Here is an 18996-nt window from a genome sequence, read left to right as displayed (position 1 = left end):
CCCGGGACCCCCAAACTTCCACCCCCGGGACCCCCAAACCTCCACCCCCGGGGACCCCCAAACCTCCATCCCCGGGACCCCCAAACCGCCACCCCGGGACCCTCAAACCGGCCCCCGCGGGACCCCCAAACCGGCACCCCCGGGACCCCCACCGCGGGGATGACCCCTGCGGACAAGACCCCCGCTCAATCCCAGGATTTTTGGGGTCCCGGGTGGGGTGACAGCCACCCGCTCCCCCCGCTGCCCCCCATCCCCTCCTCCTGCCCCCCCCCGGGGTGGCGGGGCCGGCGGTTGGGGGGTCCCAGGGCCGGGGCTGGGGGGGCTCGGGGCTGTCTGACAGATGGTGCCGCGGCTGCGGCGGCGCCTGGGCAGGGCCGGGAGCCCCCTCACCATCTGCCGGGGGTCACCGGTGACCCCCAAACCATCCCGGGGGGGGCGGGCAGGGTTGGGGGGGGGGGTGGGATGCCGGATTTATAGCGATGCGCTGGGAAATCGGGGAGAGGGGCGGGATTTTGGGGGGGCGCCAGGGCTGGGTGAGGGTCGTGTCCCCCTGGCTGTCTCCTGGGGGGTGGTTTGGGGGTCCCGGAGCCGGGGACACGGCCCGGGCCGGCCGGGGAGGGCGCGGAGCTGAGGATGAGGATGGTCCGGGCTCCTCCAGGAGCTGCGGGTGGGTCCTGCCCCTCTCTGGCACCGGAGCCGGATCCTCCTCCCTGTCCTGGATGCCGAATTTCACCCTCGTCCGTGCCAAAACATCCCCGGCTTCACACGGAGAGCTCCAGCCCCGTGTCCGGGGGGAAGGAGAGCTGGAAAATCGCTTTTCCAACCCCAGATCCTGAGGGGAACCGAGGCAAAACCCCCGGGAGGGTCCTGGGGGGCTGGAAAATCGCTTTTCCAACCCAAATCCTGAGGGGAACCGAGACAAAACCCCCCGGGAGGGTTCTGGGGGAAGGAGAGATGGAAAATCGCTTTTCCAACCCCAAATCCTGAGGGGAACCGAGACAAAACCCCCCGGGAGGGTCCTAGGGGAAGGAGAGATGGAAAATCGCTTTTCCAACCCCAATTCCTGAGGGGAACGGAGGCAAAACCCCCGGGAGGGTCCTGGGGGAAGGAGAGATGGAAAATCGCTTTTCCAACCCCAAATCCTGAAAGGAACGGAGACAAACCGCCCCCGGGAGGGTCCTGGGCTCCGGGCAGGGTTTGGGGCGCTCAGGGGGTATCGGGGAGCTGCTGCCTCCAGCAGGGACCCCCGTGGCTGTCCCCAGGCCGGGGACAGAGCGCGGGGACGCCGCGCTGGGGAATTTTCCAGATCCCGGCTGGGTGTTCCCCCCCCTCCCCGCTGCCTGCACCGGTTCGGGTGTGAGACATCCGAACTCAGGTGAAACAGCAAAACCCACCTTGGCTGGGCCTCAAAACTTCCCCCCCCCCAAAAAAAAAACCCTCCCCGATGCTGCCAGAGCCGCCCCAACCTCCCCAAACCCCCCGAGAGCCCCCCAGGACCCCCCACCCCTCCCTGCTCTGAGGGTCCCGCTGCCTTTTGGGGCCTCGGGGGGGGGGTGGGGAGGAGCAAAACGAGACAAAAACCGAGCGGGGAGGGGAAGGGCAGGACCGGGAGAGGAGGGGAGGGTGTCCCCGAGCTGCCTCCAGCCATCTGCTGCCAACTCGGGGCCTCGGGGACCCCCCCAGCCCCGCGCCGGGCGGGGACGGCGCTGCCCCTCCCGGGGGGACCCCCCGAGCGGCCCCACCTGAGCTGCGGCGAGGGGGGAGCGACCCGCGGGGGGCTCCGGGGCTGCCCAGGTGTTTTATTCCCGGTTTTCCTGGGGTTTATTGGGGGGGTTTTTTTTCCCAGTTTTCTCCGTGTTTTCTTGGGTTTTTCCGCCGTGTTTTCTTGGGTTGGGTTTGGTTTTTTTTTTTTTTTTTTCCAATTTTCTCTGTGTTTTCTTGGGTTTTTCCCCCGTGTTTTCTTGTTGTTTTTTTTTTTTTTCCAGTTTTCCCCGTGTTTTCTTGGGGTTTCCCCCCGTTTTCCCTGTGGTGTTTTTTCCCCTGTTTTCCCCGTGTTTTCCTGTTTTTTTTCCGATTTTCCCCGTGTTTTTTCTCGGTTTTTTTTTTTGGTTGGTTTTTTGTGCTTTTCTCTTTTTTCGCGTTTTTTTCTTGGTTTTTTTCCCCATGTTTTCTTGGGGTTTTTTTTTCCCAATTTTCCCCGTATTTTCTTGGGCTTTTCCCCTTTTCTTGGTCTTTTTTTTCCCCAGTTTCCCCCGTGTTTTCTTGGGGGTTTTCCCCCCGTTTTCTCTTGGGTTTTTTTTCCCCATTTTCCCCGTGCTTTCCTGGGATCTTTTCCCAATTTCCCCCGTATTTTCTTGGAGGTTTTTTTTCCCCCGTTTTCCTCCTTTTTTCCTCAACTCTCTGCTGAGCACAGGGAGCTGGGAGAGGAGGAGGAGGAGGAGGAGGAGGAAGGAGCGGCTGGCCATGGATAAATCCCGAGAGGAGGAGGAGTTGGAGGAAGAGGAAGGCCTCCCTCCCAGGGCCAGGGGAGATCCCGGAGTGACCCCAGACCAACAGCAGAGACCCCCGATGGTTTTTTTGGGGGAGGTTTGAGGAATATCCCGCGCTCCCAGGCGGAGGCAAAACCTCCATCCCCTCCCGGAGGAATCCCCTCGGGATTTATCCCGCCCCAAACCCGGGCAGAGTTTTTTTTTCTTTTTTTCTTTTTTTCCCCCCCATTAGCGCGCGGTGAGGATGAGGATGGTCCCGGCTCCAGCTGAGCCCCCGCCAGGCAAAGGCCGAGGTTTTAAACCCTAATCCGAGCTCTGGGAGCTGCCCTAATCCCCGCCGTAACCGATCCGGCCCTAACTGCCCCGATGGGGCTCCGGCCGCAGCTGCTGCCGCCGCTCCGCCGCGCCCTAAGAGGATGAGGAGGATGAGGAGGATGAGGATGAGGAGGGAGGGAGGATTTGCTAAACCGTTTACGGCCCCGCAGCTCTTCATCCGCCGCGGTTGGGGGCGGAGGGATGGGGATCCGCAGCTGGATCCAGCCCCGGGCTGGTCCCAAAAAAAATAAATTTATAAAAGCCCTCCCGGGGGGAATTTTTGGGGAACCCCCGAGGGGGTTCAGGATTTTCCACTCCAGCCCTGAGCACCAAATTGAGGGAGAAAAGACCCCTGAGCACCAAATTGGGGGAGAAACGACCCCAAAATTTGGGATTTTCCAACCCTAAAGGGCTCGGGGGGTCCCTGAGCTGGGAGGGACCCCCCGAATCACCCCCCCCCAGCCCAAAAAAAACCACCAGGATTTTTTTTTTTGGGGGGGGGGGGAGGAATGATTTATCCCAAATCCTTGAACGGGGATTTATCCCGAGGATGGGGAAGAGCCCCCCCCCCGAGCCCCCCGAGCCCCCCGGAGCAGCTGGGCCGGGGGTCCCGCCTTGGGGCGGGGGTTAATGAGGGAGCGGCGGCCGTTGGTCCCATATGGACACGGGGACAGGGGAGGGGGCGGCTCGGGGGTCCCGCCCGCCTGGTTTTTGGGGCGGGGGGAGGCGGGACCCCCCTCTTCGAGCTGCCGGGAGCCCCCCCAGGGGCGGGGAGGAGGGCGTTGATGGAACTGCTCCCGCATCCTTCCCTTTCCGAGGGGTTTTCCTGGGATGGGGCAATCCCAAAAAAACAGAGCCTGGGAGCCTCCAACACCCCAAATTTCATCCTCCGGGGGATCCGGCACCCCAAATTTTCCCCCCACAAGGGCTTTGACACCCCAAATCTCATCCTCTGAGAGGTCCCCCAGCACCCGGGTGGGGTCAGTGCAGTGGGGGCACCCCAAGGACCCCGGAACTCCCCGCGGTGAACCCGGGGGTGCCGGGGGGGGTTCTGGGGATACCAGGGGGCTCTCGGGGACACCGAGGGGCTCCCGGTGACACCGAGGGGCTCTGGGGACACCGAGGGGCTCCCGGTGACGCTGAGGACGCCGAGGCTCTGCCGCCGCGGCCCCGCAGCCGCCCCCGGGGGTCTCTGGGGTCGCATCCGTTGCCCCCCTCGCGTGTCCGGGAGCCCCGGGAGAGGGTCGGGGGGTGACCCCCTCCCCCGTCCCCTTTGTCACCCTGGTGTCGCCGCCCGCGGGGGACGCGCGGGAGCAGCGGCAGCGGCAGCAGCAGCCAACTGTTCCCCCGCTAATCCAATCCATCAGGGGGGTAATGAGCTATGAAAGTGCGGATTCAATTAAGGGGGGCACGGCGGCGGCAGGCAGCGCCCGGCGGCAGACGGCGAAAGGAGCTCGGGGTCCCCTCTGAAAGGCTCCATCTGTGCCGCCGCGGCCGCTTTTGTGTCGCCACAAAAAAAGCCGCCGAGGCTCTGTCCCTGCCCTCCTCCCTCCCCCGAGGGGGAAACTGAGGCACGGCGCAGGGTTTGGGTGTTGGGTTGGCTTCGGGGATTGGTTTGGGGGTGGTTTTTATTGATTTAAGGGATGTGTGGGGAGTCATCGAGGCTTGGGGATGCTCCGATCCAGGGATGGGTTGGGAGGGAGCTTGAATCCCCTCCGGTGCCGAGGGTGGGGTCACAGGGTCACACCCCTCCCCACTTGTCCCGGGGTGCTCCAAACCCCAAAATCCAACCTCGGGCACTCGCAGGGATCCAGGGGCACGCACAGCTTCACCCCACCCTCCCAGGGAGGAATTTCTCCCCGATTTCCCGTTCAAATCCCCGCTCTGAACTCACCCCCCCCCCCGGCTCTCTGGGGCTGGAAACGCCCCCGGGGCCTCCTCACGCCGCCTGATTACAACCTGGGAGGGGTTGGCCCGGGGACGAGTTTAAAGATGGGATTATTCCTGTACAAATTCTGATTAAACCGGCCCCAAACCCTCCTGCAACATCGTTAAGCCGAGCTCTAATCTCGCCCGAGCAGAGACTTCGTCAATAACTCCAAATCTCTGCGCTGTTGGTTTATCTGGGGAGGATTAAAGCCCGGCAGCTTCCTGAACTTGTATTAGGGCAGAAAATAAATAAAACAACCAAACGTCGGGGTTTTGTGAGGGTTTGAGTTGGCAGCTGCCATCTCCCGCGTCCCAGCCAAGGGAAAGGGGCTGGATGGAATTCCCGGTGTCTCCCAGTTCCCAGGGATTCCTGGAGTATCCCAGAGCTCACAGTGTTGAGTGCTGGGGTGGGGAGAAAAATCCTGATCCCATCCCGGCCCTGCAGGGTTTGGGGAATAAAACCCCGATCCCATCCCGGCCCTGCAGGGTTTGGGGAATAAAACCCCGATCCCATCCCGGCCCTGCAGGGTTTGGGGAGTAAAACCCCGATCCCACCCCAGCCCTGCCGGGTTTGGGGACAGTTTGTGTCCCCAGCCCTCGGTGACATCGCAGGACACAATTCCTGACCTGACTGGGGACTGCAGGGGATGGCTCTGGGAGGGAGGGATGGACAGACAGATGGATGGATCCATAGATGGATGGATGGATGGATGGAGGGATGGAGGGATGGATAAATGGATGGATGGATGGATGGATGGATGGATGGATGGATGGATGGATGGATGGACAGATGGATGGATGGATGGATGGATGGATGGATGGATGGATGGATGGGGAATAAAACCCCTACGGATGGATGGATGGAGGGATGGAGGGACAAAGGGATGGATGGACAGACGGATGGATGGATGGATGGACAGACGGATGGATGGATGGATGGACGGACGGATGGAGGGATGGATGGATGGATGGATGGATGGATGGATGGATGGATGGACAGACACACAGATGGATGCAGGGATGGATGGACGGGCAGACAGAAGGAGGGATGGACAGACGGATGGAGGGATGGACAGACAGACGATGCTGCAGGAACGGGACACCCCACACAGGACCCTCCCACCTTCCCAGCCACATCCAGGACCAAACCCTTTGAGCTGATGGAGAACAAACCGCTCCTGAGGGGCCACCAAGGTGACAGTGACAGTGACGGTGACACAGTGACAGTGATGGTGACAGTGACAGTGACACCGTGACAGTGACAATGACAGTGACGGTGACCATGACAGTGACAGTGACAGTGATTTTACACCTGGGGGTCACGGCCTTGCACGACCCCGTTTAACCCCCAGTTCCCCTCTTGGCACATCCCTGGGGTCACCAGCGGTGTCACCTCCATCCTCCCGGGACCGTGGTGGCTCCTGTCCCCGCTCCGACCAGCAGGAAAAGTTCCTGGCCAAAATCCGCCGTCCCCGGGAGGGAAAAGACGATTAAATCGAGACCCCCCGGGCCGATCCCCCCCGGCTTAGCGGGAAAATCCTCGCGGTTTCCCGAGCCGGCCACATCAGGAGCTCGGGGCCGGCGCTGTTATCAGATTACACACAAATATCAGAATTACAGCTCCCAGAGCCGGGCTTTAGGGGGGCTTAGCAACTATCCAGCCCCGGGGGCCCCACCCCGCCCCGGAACCAGGGCGAGCCCGGGATGAGACCCCCGGGGATGGGGAGGTGGGGCAGGGAGACCCTTTTTGGGATGGGGATCCCCCCCTGGGACAGGGATTCCCCCCATGGGACAGGGATCCCCTTGGTGGGACAGGGATCCTCTCTTTGGGTCAGGGATCCCCTCTGTGGGACAGGGAACCCCCCATGGGACAGGGATCACCTCTGTGGGGCAGGGATCCCCCCATGGGACAGGGATCACCTCTGTGGGACAGGGATCCCCTCTGTGGGATAGGGATCCCCCCATGGGACAGGGATCCCCTTGGTGGGACAAGGATCCCTTTTTGGGACAGGGATCCCCTACATGGGACAGGGATCCCCTCTTTGGAACAGGGATCCCTTTTTGGGACAGGGATCCCCTTGGTGGGACAGGGATCCCCTACATGGGACAGGGATCCCCCCATAGGACAGGGATCCCCCCATGGGACAGGGATCCCCTCTTTGGGACAGGGATCCCCCCATAGGACAGGGATCCCCCCCATGGGACAGGCATCCCCTATTTGGGTCAGGGATCACCTCTGTGGGGCAGGGATCCCCTTGGTGGGACAGAGATCCCCATTTTGGGACAGGGATCCCCTCCATTGGCTTTGGCCAGGGCTGGACACCCCAAAGTCCCCCCCGGGAAATCCCCGGGTGGGAAATTTCCCTGGGATTGCTCCGGATCGAAGGAAAAACTCCCCCGGGAGCCCCTCCCAGGCCCCCCCGCCCCTCCCGCCCCGTGTCCCCCCCCACCTTTGGGACCCCCGGGAGGGGCGGAGGGGCTGTGGGGTGTCCGGGGACCCCCAGGGGAGACCCCCTCCCCACATCCCCCGTGCTGGCTGCACTGAGCGCTCCCGTTCTCGGCTCCTCGTCAGCGCCGCGCCCTCCCCGATCCCGGTGTCCTTTGGGGACACTGGGGACACCCCCGGGTGCCCGGCGCCCCCTCCCCGCGCCAGCCGGGGCCCAGCTGTGGCGCTGGCGCGGCTCCTGCCCGCCTGGCACGGCTGGAGGGAGCCGCGGGGCGAGCTGGCACCGAGCGGGGCTTTGGCCACCGGCCAGCCCGGGGGGGACCGGGGGGACACAGCTGGACCCTCGGACCCCGCGGGCAGCGGGCCAGGGGTCCCGGGCACGGCTGGGGAGGGGTCGCACTGCCCGCGGGGGGGGGGGTTGAGGGCGTGGGGGGGCGCCCAGGGGTGTCACAGTCCGGGGTGTCACAGTCCGGGGTGTCACAGTCCCGGGATGGGTGTCACAGCCCAGGGTGTCAGAGCCCAGGGGTGTCACAGCCCAGGGTGTCACAGTCCCGGGATGGGTGTCACAGTCCCGGGGTGGGTGTCACAGCCCAGGGGTGTCACAGTCCGGGGTGTCACAGTCCCGGGATGGGTGTCACAGTCCGGGGTGTCACAGTCCGGGGTGTCACAGTCCCGGGATGGGTGTCACAGTCCGGGGTGTCACAGTCCGGGGTGTCACAGTCCCGGGATGGGTGTCACAGTCCGGGGTGTCACAGTCCGGGGTGTCACAGCCCAGGGTGTCACAGTCCCGGGATGGGTGTCACAGTCCGGGGTGTCACAGTCCGGGGTGTCACAGCCCAGGGTGTCACAGTCCCGGGATGGGTGTCACAGTCCCGGGATGGGTGTCACAGCCCAGGGTGTCAGAGCCCAGGGTGTCACAGTCCGGGGTGTCACAGTCCCGGGATGGGTGTCACAGTCCAGGGTGTCAGAGCCCAGGGTGTCACAGTCCGGGGTGTCACAGTCCCGGGATGGGTGTCACAGTCCCGGGGTGGGTGTCACAGCCCAGGGGTGTCACAGTCCGGGGTGTCACAGTCCGGGGTGTCACAGCCCAGGGTGTCACAGTCCCGGGATGGGTGTCACAGTCCCGGGATGGGTGTCACAGCCCAGGGTGTCAGAGCCCAGGGGTGTCACAGCCCAGGGTGTCACAGTCCCGGGATGGGTGTCACAGTCCCGGGGTGGGTGTCACAGCCCAGGGGTGTCACAGTCCGGGGTGTCACAGCCCAGGGGTGTCACAGTCCGGGGTGTCACAGTCCGGGGTGTCACAGTCCGGGGTGTCACAGCCCAGGGTTGTCACAGCCCAGGGTTTCACAGTCCCGGGGTGTCACGTCCCGGGGTGTCACAGCCCGGGGTGTCACAGTCCAGGGTGTCACAGTCCAGGGTGTCACAGCCCAGGGGTGGGTGTCACAGCCCGGGGTGTCACAGCCCAGGGGTGGGTGTCACAGCCCGGGGTGTCACAGCCCGGGGTGTCACAGTCCAGGGTGTCACAGTCCAGGGTGTCACAGTCCGGGGTGTCACAGTCCGGGGTGGGTGTCACAGCCCGGGGTGTCACAGTCCAGGGTGTCACAGCCCAGGGGTGTCACAGTCCCGGGGTGGGTGTCACAGCCCGGGGTGTCACAGTCCAGGGTGTCACAGCCCAGGGGTGTCACAGTCCCGGGGTGGGTGTCACAGCCCAGGGTGTCACAGTCCCGGGGTGTCACAGCCCGGGGTGTCACAGTCCAGGGTGTCACAGTCCCGGGGTGTCACAGTTCCCGGGATGGGTGTCACAGCCCAAGGTGTCACAGTCCGGGGTGTCACAGCCCAGGGTGTCACAGCCCAGGGGTGTCACAGTCCCGGGGTGGGTGTCACAGTCCAGGGTGTCACAGTCCCGGGGTGGGTGTCACAGCCCAGGGTGTCACAGTCCCGGGGTGGGTGTCCCTCTGTGCACATGTGGGTGGGTGGGTGACAAATTTGAGGTCACCTCGCCTCTCCAGGCTGCGGCAGCCCCCGGAGAGGGGCAGAGTGAGACCCAGCCCAGGTGAGTGCAGCCCAGGTAAACCCAGCCCAGGTGAATCAATCCTAGGTAAATCCAGGCCGGATAAATCCAGCCTAGGTAAATCCATTTTAGGTAAATTCATTTTAGGTAAATCCAGTCCAGGTAGATCCATCCCCATCCCCGCCCTGTCCCTAAACCCTCCCCTCTTTTTTGGGGGGACACACAAACCCCCCTCCTCTCCCCTCCAGCCCCCTTCCCCCCATTCCCGGCCCGGTTCTCCCTCGGAGCGGCCCCGCAGGACCCCCAGGAGCCCCCCAGGACCCCCCCAGGCCCGGCTGCAGCTGCGGGGGCCCCCGGAGATCCCCCCGCCCTCAGCCCGAGCCGGGCTCAGCTTGCGGGGCCGCTCCCCGCGGGGCTCGGGCACAGCCGGCGTGGGGCCGGGGGACAGCGACAGCGGCGCGTGCGGAGGGGTCCCCACGCCGGGGGACACGCGGGACAGGGCTGGGGGGACACGTGGAGAGGGGTCCCCACGCCGGGGGACACGGGGAGGGGACACGGGGAGGGGACACGGGGAAGGGGGACACGGGGAAGGGAACGCGGGGAAGGGGACACGGGGAAGGGGGCACGGGGAAGGGGACACGGGGAAGGGGACACGGGAAGGGGGGACACGGGGAAGGGGACACGGGGAAGGGGACACGGGAAGGGGGGACACGGGGAAGGGGGACACGGGGAGGGGACACGGGGAAGGGGACGCGGGGAAGGGGACACGGGGAAGGGGACGCGGGGAAGGGGACACGGGGAAGGGGACACGGGGAAGGGAACGCGGGGAAGGGGACACGGGGAGGGGGGACACGGGGAGGGGACACGGGGAAGGGGGACACGGGGAGGGGACACGGGGAGAGGGACACGGGGAGAGGGACACGGGGAAGGGAACGCGGGGAAGGGGACACGGGGAAGGGGACACGGGGAAGGGGACACGGGTGTCCCCTCCGTGGGTGTGTCCCCGTGTCCCTACCTGGGGCACTTGGGACACATCCCGGCTACCCCAAAGCCCCCGGTGCTGTGCTGCACCCCCGGACCCTGGGACCCCGAATCTGTCCTGTGGCCCCATTCCAGGAACCCCAAATCCCCCCCGTGCCCCTTCTGACCCCGTTCCTGGGACCCCAAAAGTGTCCTGCGACCCCAGGGCTCTGCTCTGCCCCATTCCCCGTTCCCCAAATCCCCCCAGGGCTCTGCTCCATTCCTGGAACCCCAAATGTGTCCTGCGACCCCAGGGCTCTGCTCTGCCCCATTCCCCGTTCCCCAAATCCCCCCAGGGCTCTGCTCCATTCCTGGAACCCCAAATGTGTCCTGCGACCCCAGGGCTCTGCTCTGCCCCATTCCCCGTTCCCCAAATCCCCCCAGGGCTCTGCTCCATTCCTGGAACCCCAAATGTGTCCTGCGACCCCAGGGCTCTGCTCTGCCCCATTCCCAGCACTCCAAATCCCCCCAGCGCCCCACAGAGCCCCACCCCAAGGTCAGGGATCCCACCTGGAGCCCAGCACGGGGGGCTCAGATCCTCCAGCAGCCCCCCAACCCTCACCCCAGCCCCCCCCCATCCAAAAAAAAATGACACAACTGCCCCGGGGAGAAGCTGCTTCAAACAAGACCACGACTTTATTCGAGCTAAAAACCCCAAATCTGCTCTTTTTACAAAAGGATAAAACATTTTCAGTACAAAAGGGAAGGAGCCCCAGGGCCTGGGGCTGGGCAGGGACCTCCAACCATCTCCAAATTCCCAAATTTTATACAAAACCAGGAGATTTGGCCAACCAGGGCTCAAGAGGGCGGCGGGACATCAAAAATAGTCTTGAGAAACAAAACAGAACGAACGAACAAACAAACAAGAAATCGTTGCATAGCATTTAAAAGTTATTGCTCGTCTCAAAACGCTGCTGGCAGGATCCCCCTCCCAAATGAGTCCATTAAATACGGAGTTTGGCATTAAATATGGAAACACTGGTTTTCAAAAAAAACCAATTTTTTTTTTAATCACCAGGAAAAAATAAAATCAAAAAAAAAAAGAGGCGATGAGGGCAGGGGGAGGGAAATAAATTAAATAAATAACGGCTAATAAATAACCCCGGAGCACCAGCACGGCAAAAAAAAAAAAAAAAAACAAAACCACAACGGCTCCAGGAAGGGAATTCCCACCACGAGCCTGGAAAAAACCTTTGGAATATCCCAGGTTTCCGTGGGGAAACGGGAGGAAATAAATAATTAGGAACCCCCTCCCCTGACACCCAGTAATTAATAAATAAATGAAGGTAATGAAGACGAGGCCCCAGAAGGGAGAGGGGAGCGGGGGATCCTGTTCCGGGTGGGATTCAGGGAAGGATCAGCGGGATCCATCCGAGGTGTCCGGCTCTGGTGTCGGGGGGCTGAGGTTTGGGAGGGGCGGCCAAAGGGGCTGGATGGACAGTGGTGACCCCGGGGACAAGGTGTCCATGGATGGTGGGCCACCACCCCAGGGCAGTGGGCCACCACCCCAGGGCAGTGGGCCACCACCCCAGGGCAGTGGAACAGTGTCCTTGGATGATGGACCACTGTCCCTGGATCTGTCTGTCCATCCTGGATGTTGTCTCTCCACCCTGGACATTGTCCATCCACCCTGGACACTGTCCCTCCGTCCCTGGACACCCTGGACACTGTCCCTCCACCCCTGGACACTGTCCCTCCATCCCTGGACACTGTCCCTCCGTCCCTGGACACCCTGGACACTGTCCCTCCACCCCTGGACACTGTCCCTCCATCCCTGGACACTGTCCCTCCGTCCCTGGACACCCTGGACACTGTCCCTCCATCCCTGGACACCCTGGACACTGTCCCTCCATCCCTGGACACTGTCCCTCCGTCCCTGGACACTGTCCCTCCGTCCCTGGACACTGTCCCTCCATCCCTGGACACCCTGGACACTGCCCCTCCATCCCTGGACACTGTCCCTCCATCCCTGATGGGAGAAGGGAATTCCCCCCGGGGTGGGGAGCTCCCTTGGGTGCTCAAATCTCCCAAGCTGAGAAACCCCTCGGGGCGTGGGGAAGGGACAGCGGTGACCCCAGGGGGCCCGAGGGGCTGGCAGGGACCAGGAGGGGACAGGGAGAGGAGCCACCCTGGACCATGGATGACCCAAGGGCTGGACCTGGGGTCAGGATGGACACCCTGGAGGTAGAAACATCTCTGGGGACCACCCAGCTCCGAAAGCTCCACATGGGGCAGCAGCCTGGTGCCACCAGCCACCTCCACGTCCCTCAGGGTCCCTCCCTCACCTCCCTCCAGCCGCGTCCATCCCGGGAACGGCTCCAGACCCCAATTCCCCCCACCCCAAAGCCACGTTTACTCGTTGAAGATGGCCCCGAGCTGCGGCGCGGCCGCGTGGGGCGGGAAGGGCTCGTAGGCCACGTCCAGCGGGAGCTCGTAGCGCCCCACGGAGCCCGCGAAGGCCGAGCCGTGCCCGTGGGCTCCGGCCAGCCCCACCGAGGGGTAGTGGTGAGCCACGAAGGGGAAGGGTTTCTCCAACTCCGGAGAGCCGTCCTGCTTCAGGGAGAAGTTCCCGCTGATGCTCAGGGGAGGCGTCAGCGGCCCCTCGTAGGGCGGCGTGGAGCAGTCCGAGGGGTGGCCCCCGAAAGGAGCCTCCACCAAGCCCTTGAAGGCCGGAGGAGGCTTCAGGTGCAGCAGGTGGGACTCCATGGAGCCGTAGGGTGGGCTGGGCAGCCCCTGGTAGCCGAAGGAGTGGCCGGCCAGGGCCGGTTCACAGCTCGGGGGCTTCTCCTCGTGCTTCTCCAGGAAAAGAGGCTGCGGGCCCAACTGGAGACAGCCGGCCACCAGGTTGCTGGTGGGTTGGGACAGCCCCTTGCAGAGCATCTCCACGAAATTCTTCCCCTCGGGCGTCTGGCCCGTCTCCAGCACCTCGGACAGGGCCCAGATGTAGTTCCTGGCCAGGCGCAGCGTCTCGATCTTGGAGAGTTTCTGGGTTTTGGAGTAGCAGGGCATGACCCGGCGCAGGTTGTCCAGGGCGTCGTTGAGGCCGTGCATCCTGGTGCGCTCCCGGGCGTTGGCCTTGACCCTGCGAGCCCGGAACCGCTCCAGCCGCGCCTTGGTCATCTTCTTCTTCTTCGGGCCCCTCCTCTTGGGCTTCTCGCCTTCCTCTTCCTCCTCCTCTTCCTCCTCCTCCTCGTCCTCCACGCTGTCGTGCTGCTGGGGCAGGGCCAGCCCGAAGGGGACACTCCTGGTGTCGTTTTCCTTCAGCTCGGCCTTGGTTCCGGGCGTCTCGTCCATCCAGCCCGGGCCGCTGACCAGCCCGGCCATGTCCGAGGGTTTGGAGCAGGTCTGGGGCATCCCCGAGCTCTGCAAGGGAGGGACGGGGACGTGGGAAAGGATTCCAGAAAGGGGGAAACGTGGGTCTGAAAGATTTTTAGCCTCAAAGGAGCTCCTAACTCCTTTTTTTTATATTTCCCCCCAAGGGAAAAAAAAAAAAATCGCTTTAAAAAGTTTCTTCTCGAAACAACCCTGGCAAACAACTTTCTCAAAATGATTCTTTTCTAGCTGGTGTTTTGCTGCTTCTTTAGTTAACTAATGGGATTAGAGAGGTGTCAACAATCATGTTAAGTCTGTACCAGAATGAAACTTACCTTTATAAAAGTAGGTAAAAAAAAACCCCACTCCCTACTTTTTTTATACTTAGGTATCAAACTACCTCGTAAAAGGTGGTGAGAGTTAGAAAACGCAGCCTTTTTGTCGATGCTCTTTGCCTTCTGAAGTATTCAGAGTCTTTCTTTCGCATCCTGCAGCCACAGGGAATCCTGAGCTCGCCGGGAAAATCTCCCTCCAGATGCGCCAGCAGCTTTCTGCCCGCTCCCAGCACCTACAAATTCCCTTTTTTCCCACCTATTTCCCTCTCAATTTCCAGTGGATTTCATTTGGGAGCCTCTCCCCTGAGCTCCAGCGCTTCCAGCCATCCCATTCCAGGGTTTTTCCCACTCCTGAATCCCTCCTGTCACATCGCGGATGGGGGGGGGGGGGGGGGGGGGTGACAAAACTGGGAATTCCCAGTTTGAGATTTTCCTTCCCCGAATCCTCCTTCGCCCTCGCTGGCGGCGCCGGGTCCCCGTTCATCAGCCCCCCCAGATCCCATCCCTGACTGATTCCATAAAGCTTTAGCCCCTAAGCAGCTTTGCTGGAAGTGCGGCTTCCCTTTCCCCCCGCCCCCGACCATCCCAGGGCGGAAAATCCCGCTTTTAATATGCGTGATGGGGCTCCGGGCCGGGATTAGGGTGTTAATTGCTGTCCTGTCCCCAAGGGAGCGCGCAGCCCCAATTAACTCCTGGCGCAGGATGGGAAATCCTGAGGGCGAGGAAAGGTGGATTTTGGGGTGAGGGGATGGCTCCGGCTGTGCCCCAAATCCCTCCGGTGGGATGAGGGGATGGAGTCGTTGAGATCAGCCCCAAAACGCTCCGGATTTGCCCCAAAATTCTGCGGGTCAGCCCCAAAACGCTCCGGATCTGCCCCAAAATCCCCCCCAGGCCGCAGCCGGGGGTCCCTTTCCCCCCATCCTCGGGGTTCCTCCCTCTCCTCGCTGCTCCCGAGGACCAGGATCCATCCCGGCAGGAACCCCCCAGGTCTGGGGTTCCCTTCTCGAGGGGAGCCCCGCGCCCCTGCCCTGCCCGGCATTTCCAGGGCCAAGTTCCCCCGTTGGAAATCCCGCTGGAATTTTTGAAAAGGGGATTTTGCTTCCTTCCTTTTCTGCAGAATATTGATTAAAAAAAATAAAATAAAAAAAAAAAAGAAGAGAAATAAAACCCCAAAAGACACTCCTCAAAAAAAAAAACCCAAAACAAACCGGAAAGAAATGACACAAAGATGGAATCGCCTCCTTCACCGCCACCCCCAGCGCCCGGGGGTCACCCGGTGTCCCCGCCCGGCCCCCACCGGGTACCGGGGCAGCTCCCGCCCCTCTCCCCGCACTCCCGGCGGCTCAAACCCCCTCCCCATACCGGGGTCCCTCCGCCGGGGCAGAGCCCCCCGCGTTATCCCGGGAGAACCCGCGGGGCGGTCCCGGCCCGTCCTTACCTGGGCACGGCGGCGAGTCCCGGCTGTCACTTGGGTCACTCGCCCGGGGACATGGCGGGGACAGCCCCGGGGGTACCGGGAGCTCAGCGGGCACCGGGAGAGCACGGGGAATGCACCGGGAATGCACCGGGAGCTCAGCGGGAACGGCACCGGGAGAGCACCGGGAGCTCAGCAGGAACGGCACCGGGAGCGGCACCGGGAGCTCAGCGGGAGACGCACCGGGAGCTCAGCGGGCACCGGGAACGCACCGGGAGCTGAGCGAGCAGCGGCGGCTCCGCGCCCGGCCGGTTTTGAGAGCTCCGCGCTGCCCGCCGCTCCTGCCCGGTCGCCGGTCCCCGCGTGGCTCCTCCCACGGGGGGGAGGGACCGGGCCCGGCTCCGCCCACCGCCCCACCGGGACCCCGACGGCAGCGCCCGGGAGAACCGGGGATGGGGAATGGCGGGGGTAGGGGACACCTCTGATCCTCGGGAATCCCGGGATGAGGGACCCGGGGACACCCCTGGATCTCGGGAATCCCGGGATGAGGGACCCGAGGACACCCCTGGATCTCGTGAATCCCTGGATGAGGGACCCGGGGACACCCCTGGATCTCGGGAATCCCTGGATGAGGGATTTGGGGGCACCCCTGGATCTCAGGAATCCTTGGATGGGGGTTCTGTGGCACTCCCGGCTTTTGGGAATCCCTGAATGGACGCCCATGGATGAATCCCCCAGATGGAGCCCCCCCCCGCCCCCCCCCCCCCCAAATTTTCCCAGCCCCAGGACAGCTCCCAACCCTGGTCCCCCTCCACGGGGGGATCCCAGGACACGATGTGACAGTGCCACCAGCGCCACAAACCTCGGGGGGTGTCCTCACCCATCGCCCCCCTCGCTGGGCACTGCCCGGGTGACACCCAGGGTGACACCGAGGGTGTCACCGGGGGCTGTAATGAGAGAGCGAAGGGGAGTAATTAGCGCTGGGCAGAGCCAGGAGGGACCTCGGGGCTGGGCAACCCCCGGGAAGGGAGAGACCCCCCCCCCTCCCCAAAATTCGGGGGGTCCTGGGTCGTTTTTCTTGGCCTGAGGACTGTGGGACCCCTCGGAGCGGCGGTTTGGGCAGGGCTGGAAGTGGGGGACAGCGATGACACCCCAAAAATCATCCCCCTGACTCCCCCCACCCCAGCCTTCCTCCTCATCCATCCGCTGCCCCCCAGACCCCCTCGGGACCCTTCCCCATGTCCCCGGAGCTCCGAGGCTCGCGGCCGCGGCGGGCCGGGATTACGGGCGAATACTAATTAATTCATTAGTCGGGCCCGTGGCTCCCTTCCCGGGCGGCAGGAACAGATTGCGGCCGATAAATCTGCCTGTTGCGGGCCCCCCCAGCGCTGACAGATGGCTCCAACAGGTCCCGGCACCCGCACAAAGGGGCCGGTGGGCGCCCCGGGGAAGGGGGGACACGGGCCGGGCTCTCCCGGGGCCGCGGGACCCCCGGGGGGTTCGGGGCTTTGTGTGCCGGGGCCGAGCGCGGATCCCATTGTGCCGGGACCCCGCAACTGTTGGGGTCAGGGCGGCCGCGGCCCCCCCGGGAACGCCCGGCAAAGATGTTCCCTTCCCTCGTCGCCTTCCTTTCTCCCCTTTTCTTTCCCTTCTCCCCTTTCCTCTCCTCTCCCTCCTTATCCTTCTCCTTTTTTCCTTTTTCCCTTTTCTTTTTCTTCTTTTCCTTTTCCTCTTTTCCTTTTCCCCTTTTCCTCTTTTCCCTTTTCCTTTTATCCTTTTCCTTTTATCCTTTTCCTCTTTTCCTTTTCTCCATTTCCTCTTTTCCTTTTCTCCTTCTCGTTTTTCTTTTCCTTTTCTCCTTCTCCTTTTCTCCTTTTTTCCTTTTCCTATTCCTTCCCCTTCTCATTTTCCTTTTCCTCCTCCTCCCCTCCACCAGGACCGGGCACAGCCCCCCCCCCAGCCCTGCCCAGGTGGGTTCTGGGGGGTCCCCAGGATGGGCAGGAGGGAAAAGTCACCCGTGTCACCCTTGTCACCCGTGTCACCCTTGTCACACGTGTCACCCATGCCCAGGGCTGGGGGGGTCCCCAAATCTCCAGCTGTGCCCACCCCAGACCCCTCCCAGGCCCGTGGGGATTTTTCTTGGGGACCCCCACAAGGCTCCTGCACCCCCCGGGGGTCTCTCCATCCACCCCAGGAATCCTCCCCTCACCCCATTTAACCATCATCATCATCCTCCTCCTCCTCTTCCTCCTCAGTCGCGGGGGACAAGGAAAAATTCCACCTTTAGGGGGACGCGGACTCCTCCCAAAATGTCCCAGGGGCGGCCCAAACGAGGCCGAAATTTGGGATGCCCCCCCCCCGGGACGCTCCACCTGGAGAAGGGGCTGAAGGACGAAGCCACGGCCGCCCCAAAGCCGCGGCTCTGGGCCCACTTTGGGGCCGGTTGAAGCTCGTCCCGGCGCTGTCCCCGTGTCCCTCCTCCAGGGCGGACAATTTCCAGGGTAAATATTGGGAGAAGGCCCCGGCTGGAATTCCTGGGCCCGTGCGGAAGCGCAATTACCGCGTATTAACGGGGGTCTCATTTAATCCCGGCAGCTGCGCCCGGGCCGCCTCATTTGCATAACACTGGGGAATGCAATTAGGGAGAAATGAGGGGTTGGGGTCGCGGGGGCGGGGGGGGAGGCCCGGCCAGCGCTCGCTGACCCGTGTGTGTCACTTTGAGCGATGGTGGCACGGGCGGGAGGTGCCGCGGGGGGCGGGGACAAAGCGGTGATGGCTCCGGGGGTCGCCGGGTTCAGTTTTGGGGTCCCCGTGCTCAGTTTTGGGGTCTCCGGGCTCAATTTTGGGGTGTCCTGGCTCAGTTTTGGGGTCCCCAGGCTCAGTTTTGGGATCCCTGGGCTCAGTTTTGGGGTCCCCGGGCTCAGTTTTGGGATCCCTGGGCTCAGTTTTGGGGTCTCCTGGCTCAGTTTCGGGGTCCCCATGCTCAGTTTCGGGGTCCCCATGCTCAGTTTCGGGGTCCCCGGGCTCAGTTTTGGGGTCCCCAGGCTCAGCTTTAGGGTCTCCTGGCTCAGTTTTGGGGTCCCCGGGCTCAGTTTTGGGGTCCCCAGGCTCAGCTTTAGGGTCTCCTGGCTCAGTTTTGGGGTCCCCGGGCTCAGTTTTGGGATCCCTGGGCTCAGTTTTGGGATCACCGGGCTCAGTTTTGGGATCCCTGGGCTCAGTTTTGGGGTCTCCAAACCCCCCCCGGGCCATCCAACCGCGGGGTCCTGGAAGTTCCCGAGGAGAAAGGACCCGCCAGGGGTTGGGGACACTCCGGGGGGGCTCCTGTCCCCCCAAACCCCCCGGGTGTGGGTGACAGAGTGGGGGGACCCCTGAGCTGTGCGGGGCTCAGCCTCTGGCGCGGCTCCTGCCTCAGTTTCCCCTTCCCCATTTTCCCGCTCGGGTTTCCCGGGTTCCAGAGCTGGGAAGGAGCGAGGGGCGCATCCCTCCCAGAGAGGAGGAGGAGGGGGGGAAAAAAAAAGAACTTTTTGGAGCAGAAAACCCTCAGAGGGGTTTTTCCTGCCCAAAAAACATCCCCAGGAGCCCCCCAGAGGGAATTTTTTCTTCTGGGAATGCGGCTCGTGGGGAGCTGCTCGGTGGGCTGGGGTCCCTCGTGTCACCCCCCCCCGAAAGGAGGTGGTGGCGCACAGGGAATCAGACCGGGAATTGCACGTGGAATCAGACCTGGA

General features: G+C 63.1%; 1 protein-coding gene across 1 annotated transcript; it reads right to left on the bottom strand.

Moving 5' to 3' along the window:
- Positions 1 to 12562: 12562 nt before the first annotated feature.
- NEUROD4 (neuronal differentiation 4) lies at positions 12563 to 13564 on the bottom strand. Its single transcript, XM_066207369.1, has one exon. The coding sequence runs from the start codon at positions 13562 to 13564 to the stop codon at positions 12563 to 12565; it is 1002 nt and encodes a 333-aa protein (XP_066063466.1).
- Between the last annotated feature and the right edge of the window lie 5432 nt (positions 13565 to 18996).

The sequence above is a fragment of the Chamaea fasciata genome, unplaced genomic scaffold, assembly GCF_029207755.1.
Source record: "Chamaea fasciata isolate MVZ Bird 193981 ecotype frontalis unplaced genomic scaffold, bChaFas1.0.hap1 SCAF_41, whole genome shotgun sequence".
Lineage (NCBI taxonomy): Eukaryota > Metazoa > Chordata > Aves > Passeriformes > Sylviidae > Chamaea > Chamaea fasciata.
Note: the sequence above shows the minus strand (reverse complement) of the source record. Positions and strands in the feature narration are given on the sequence as shown.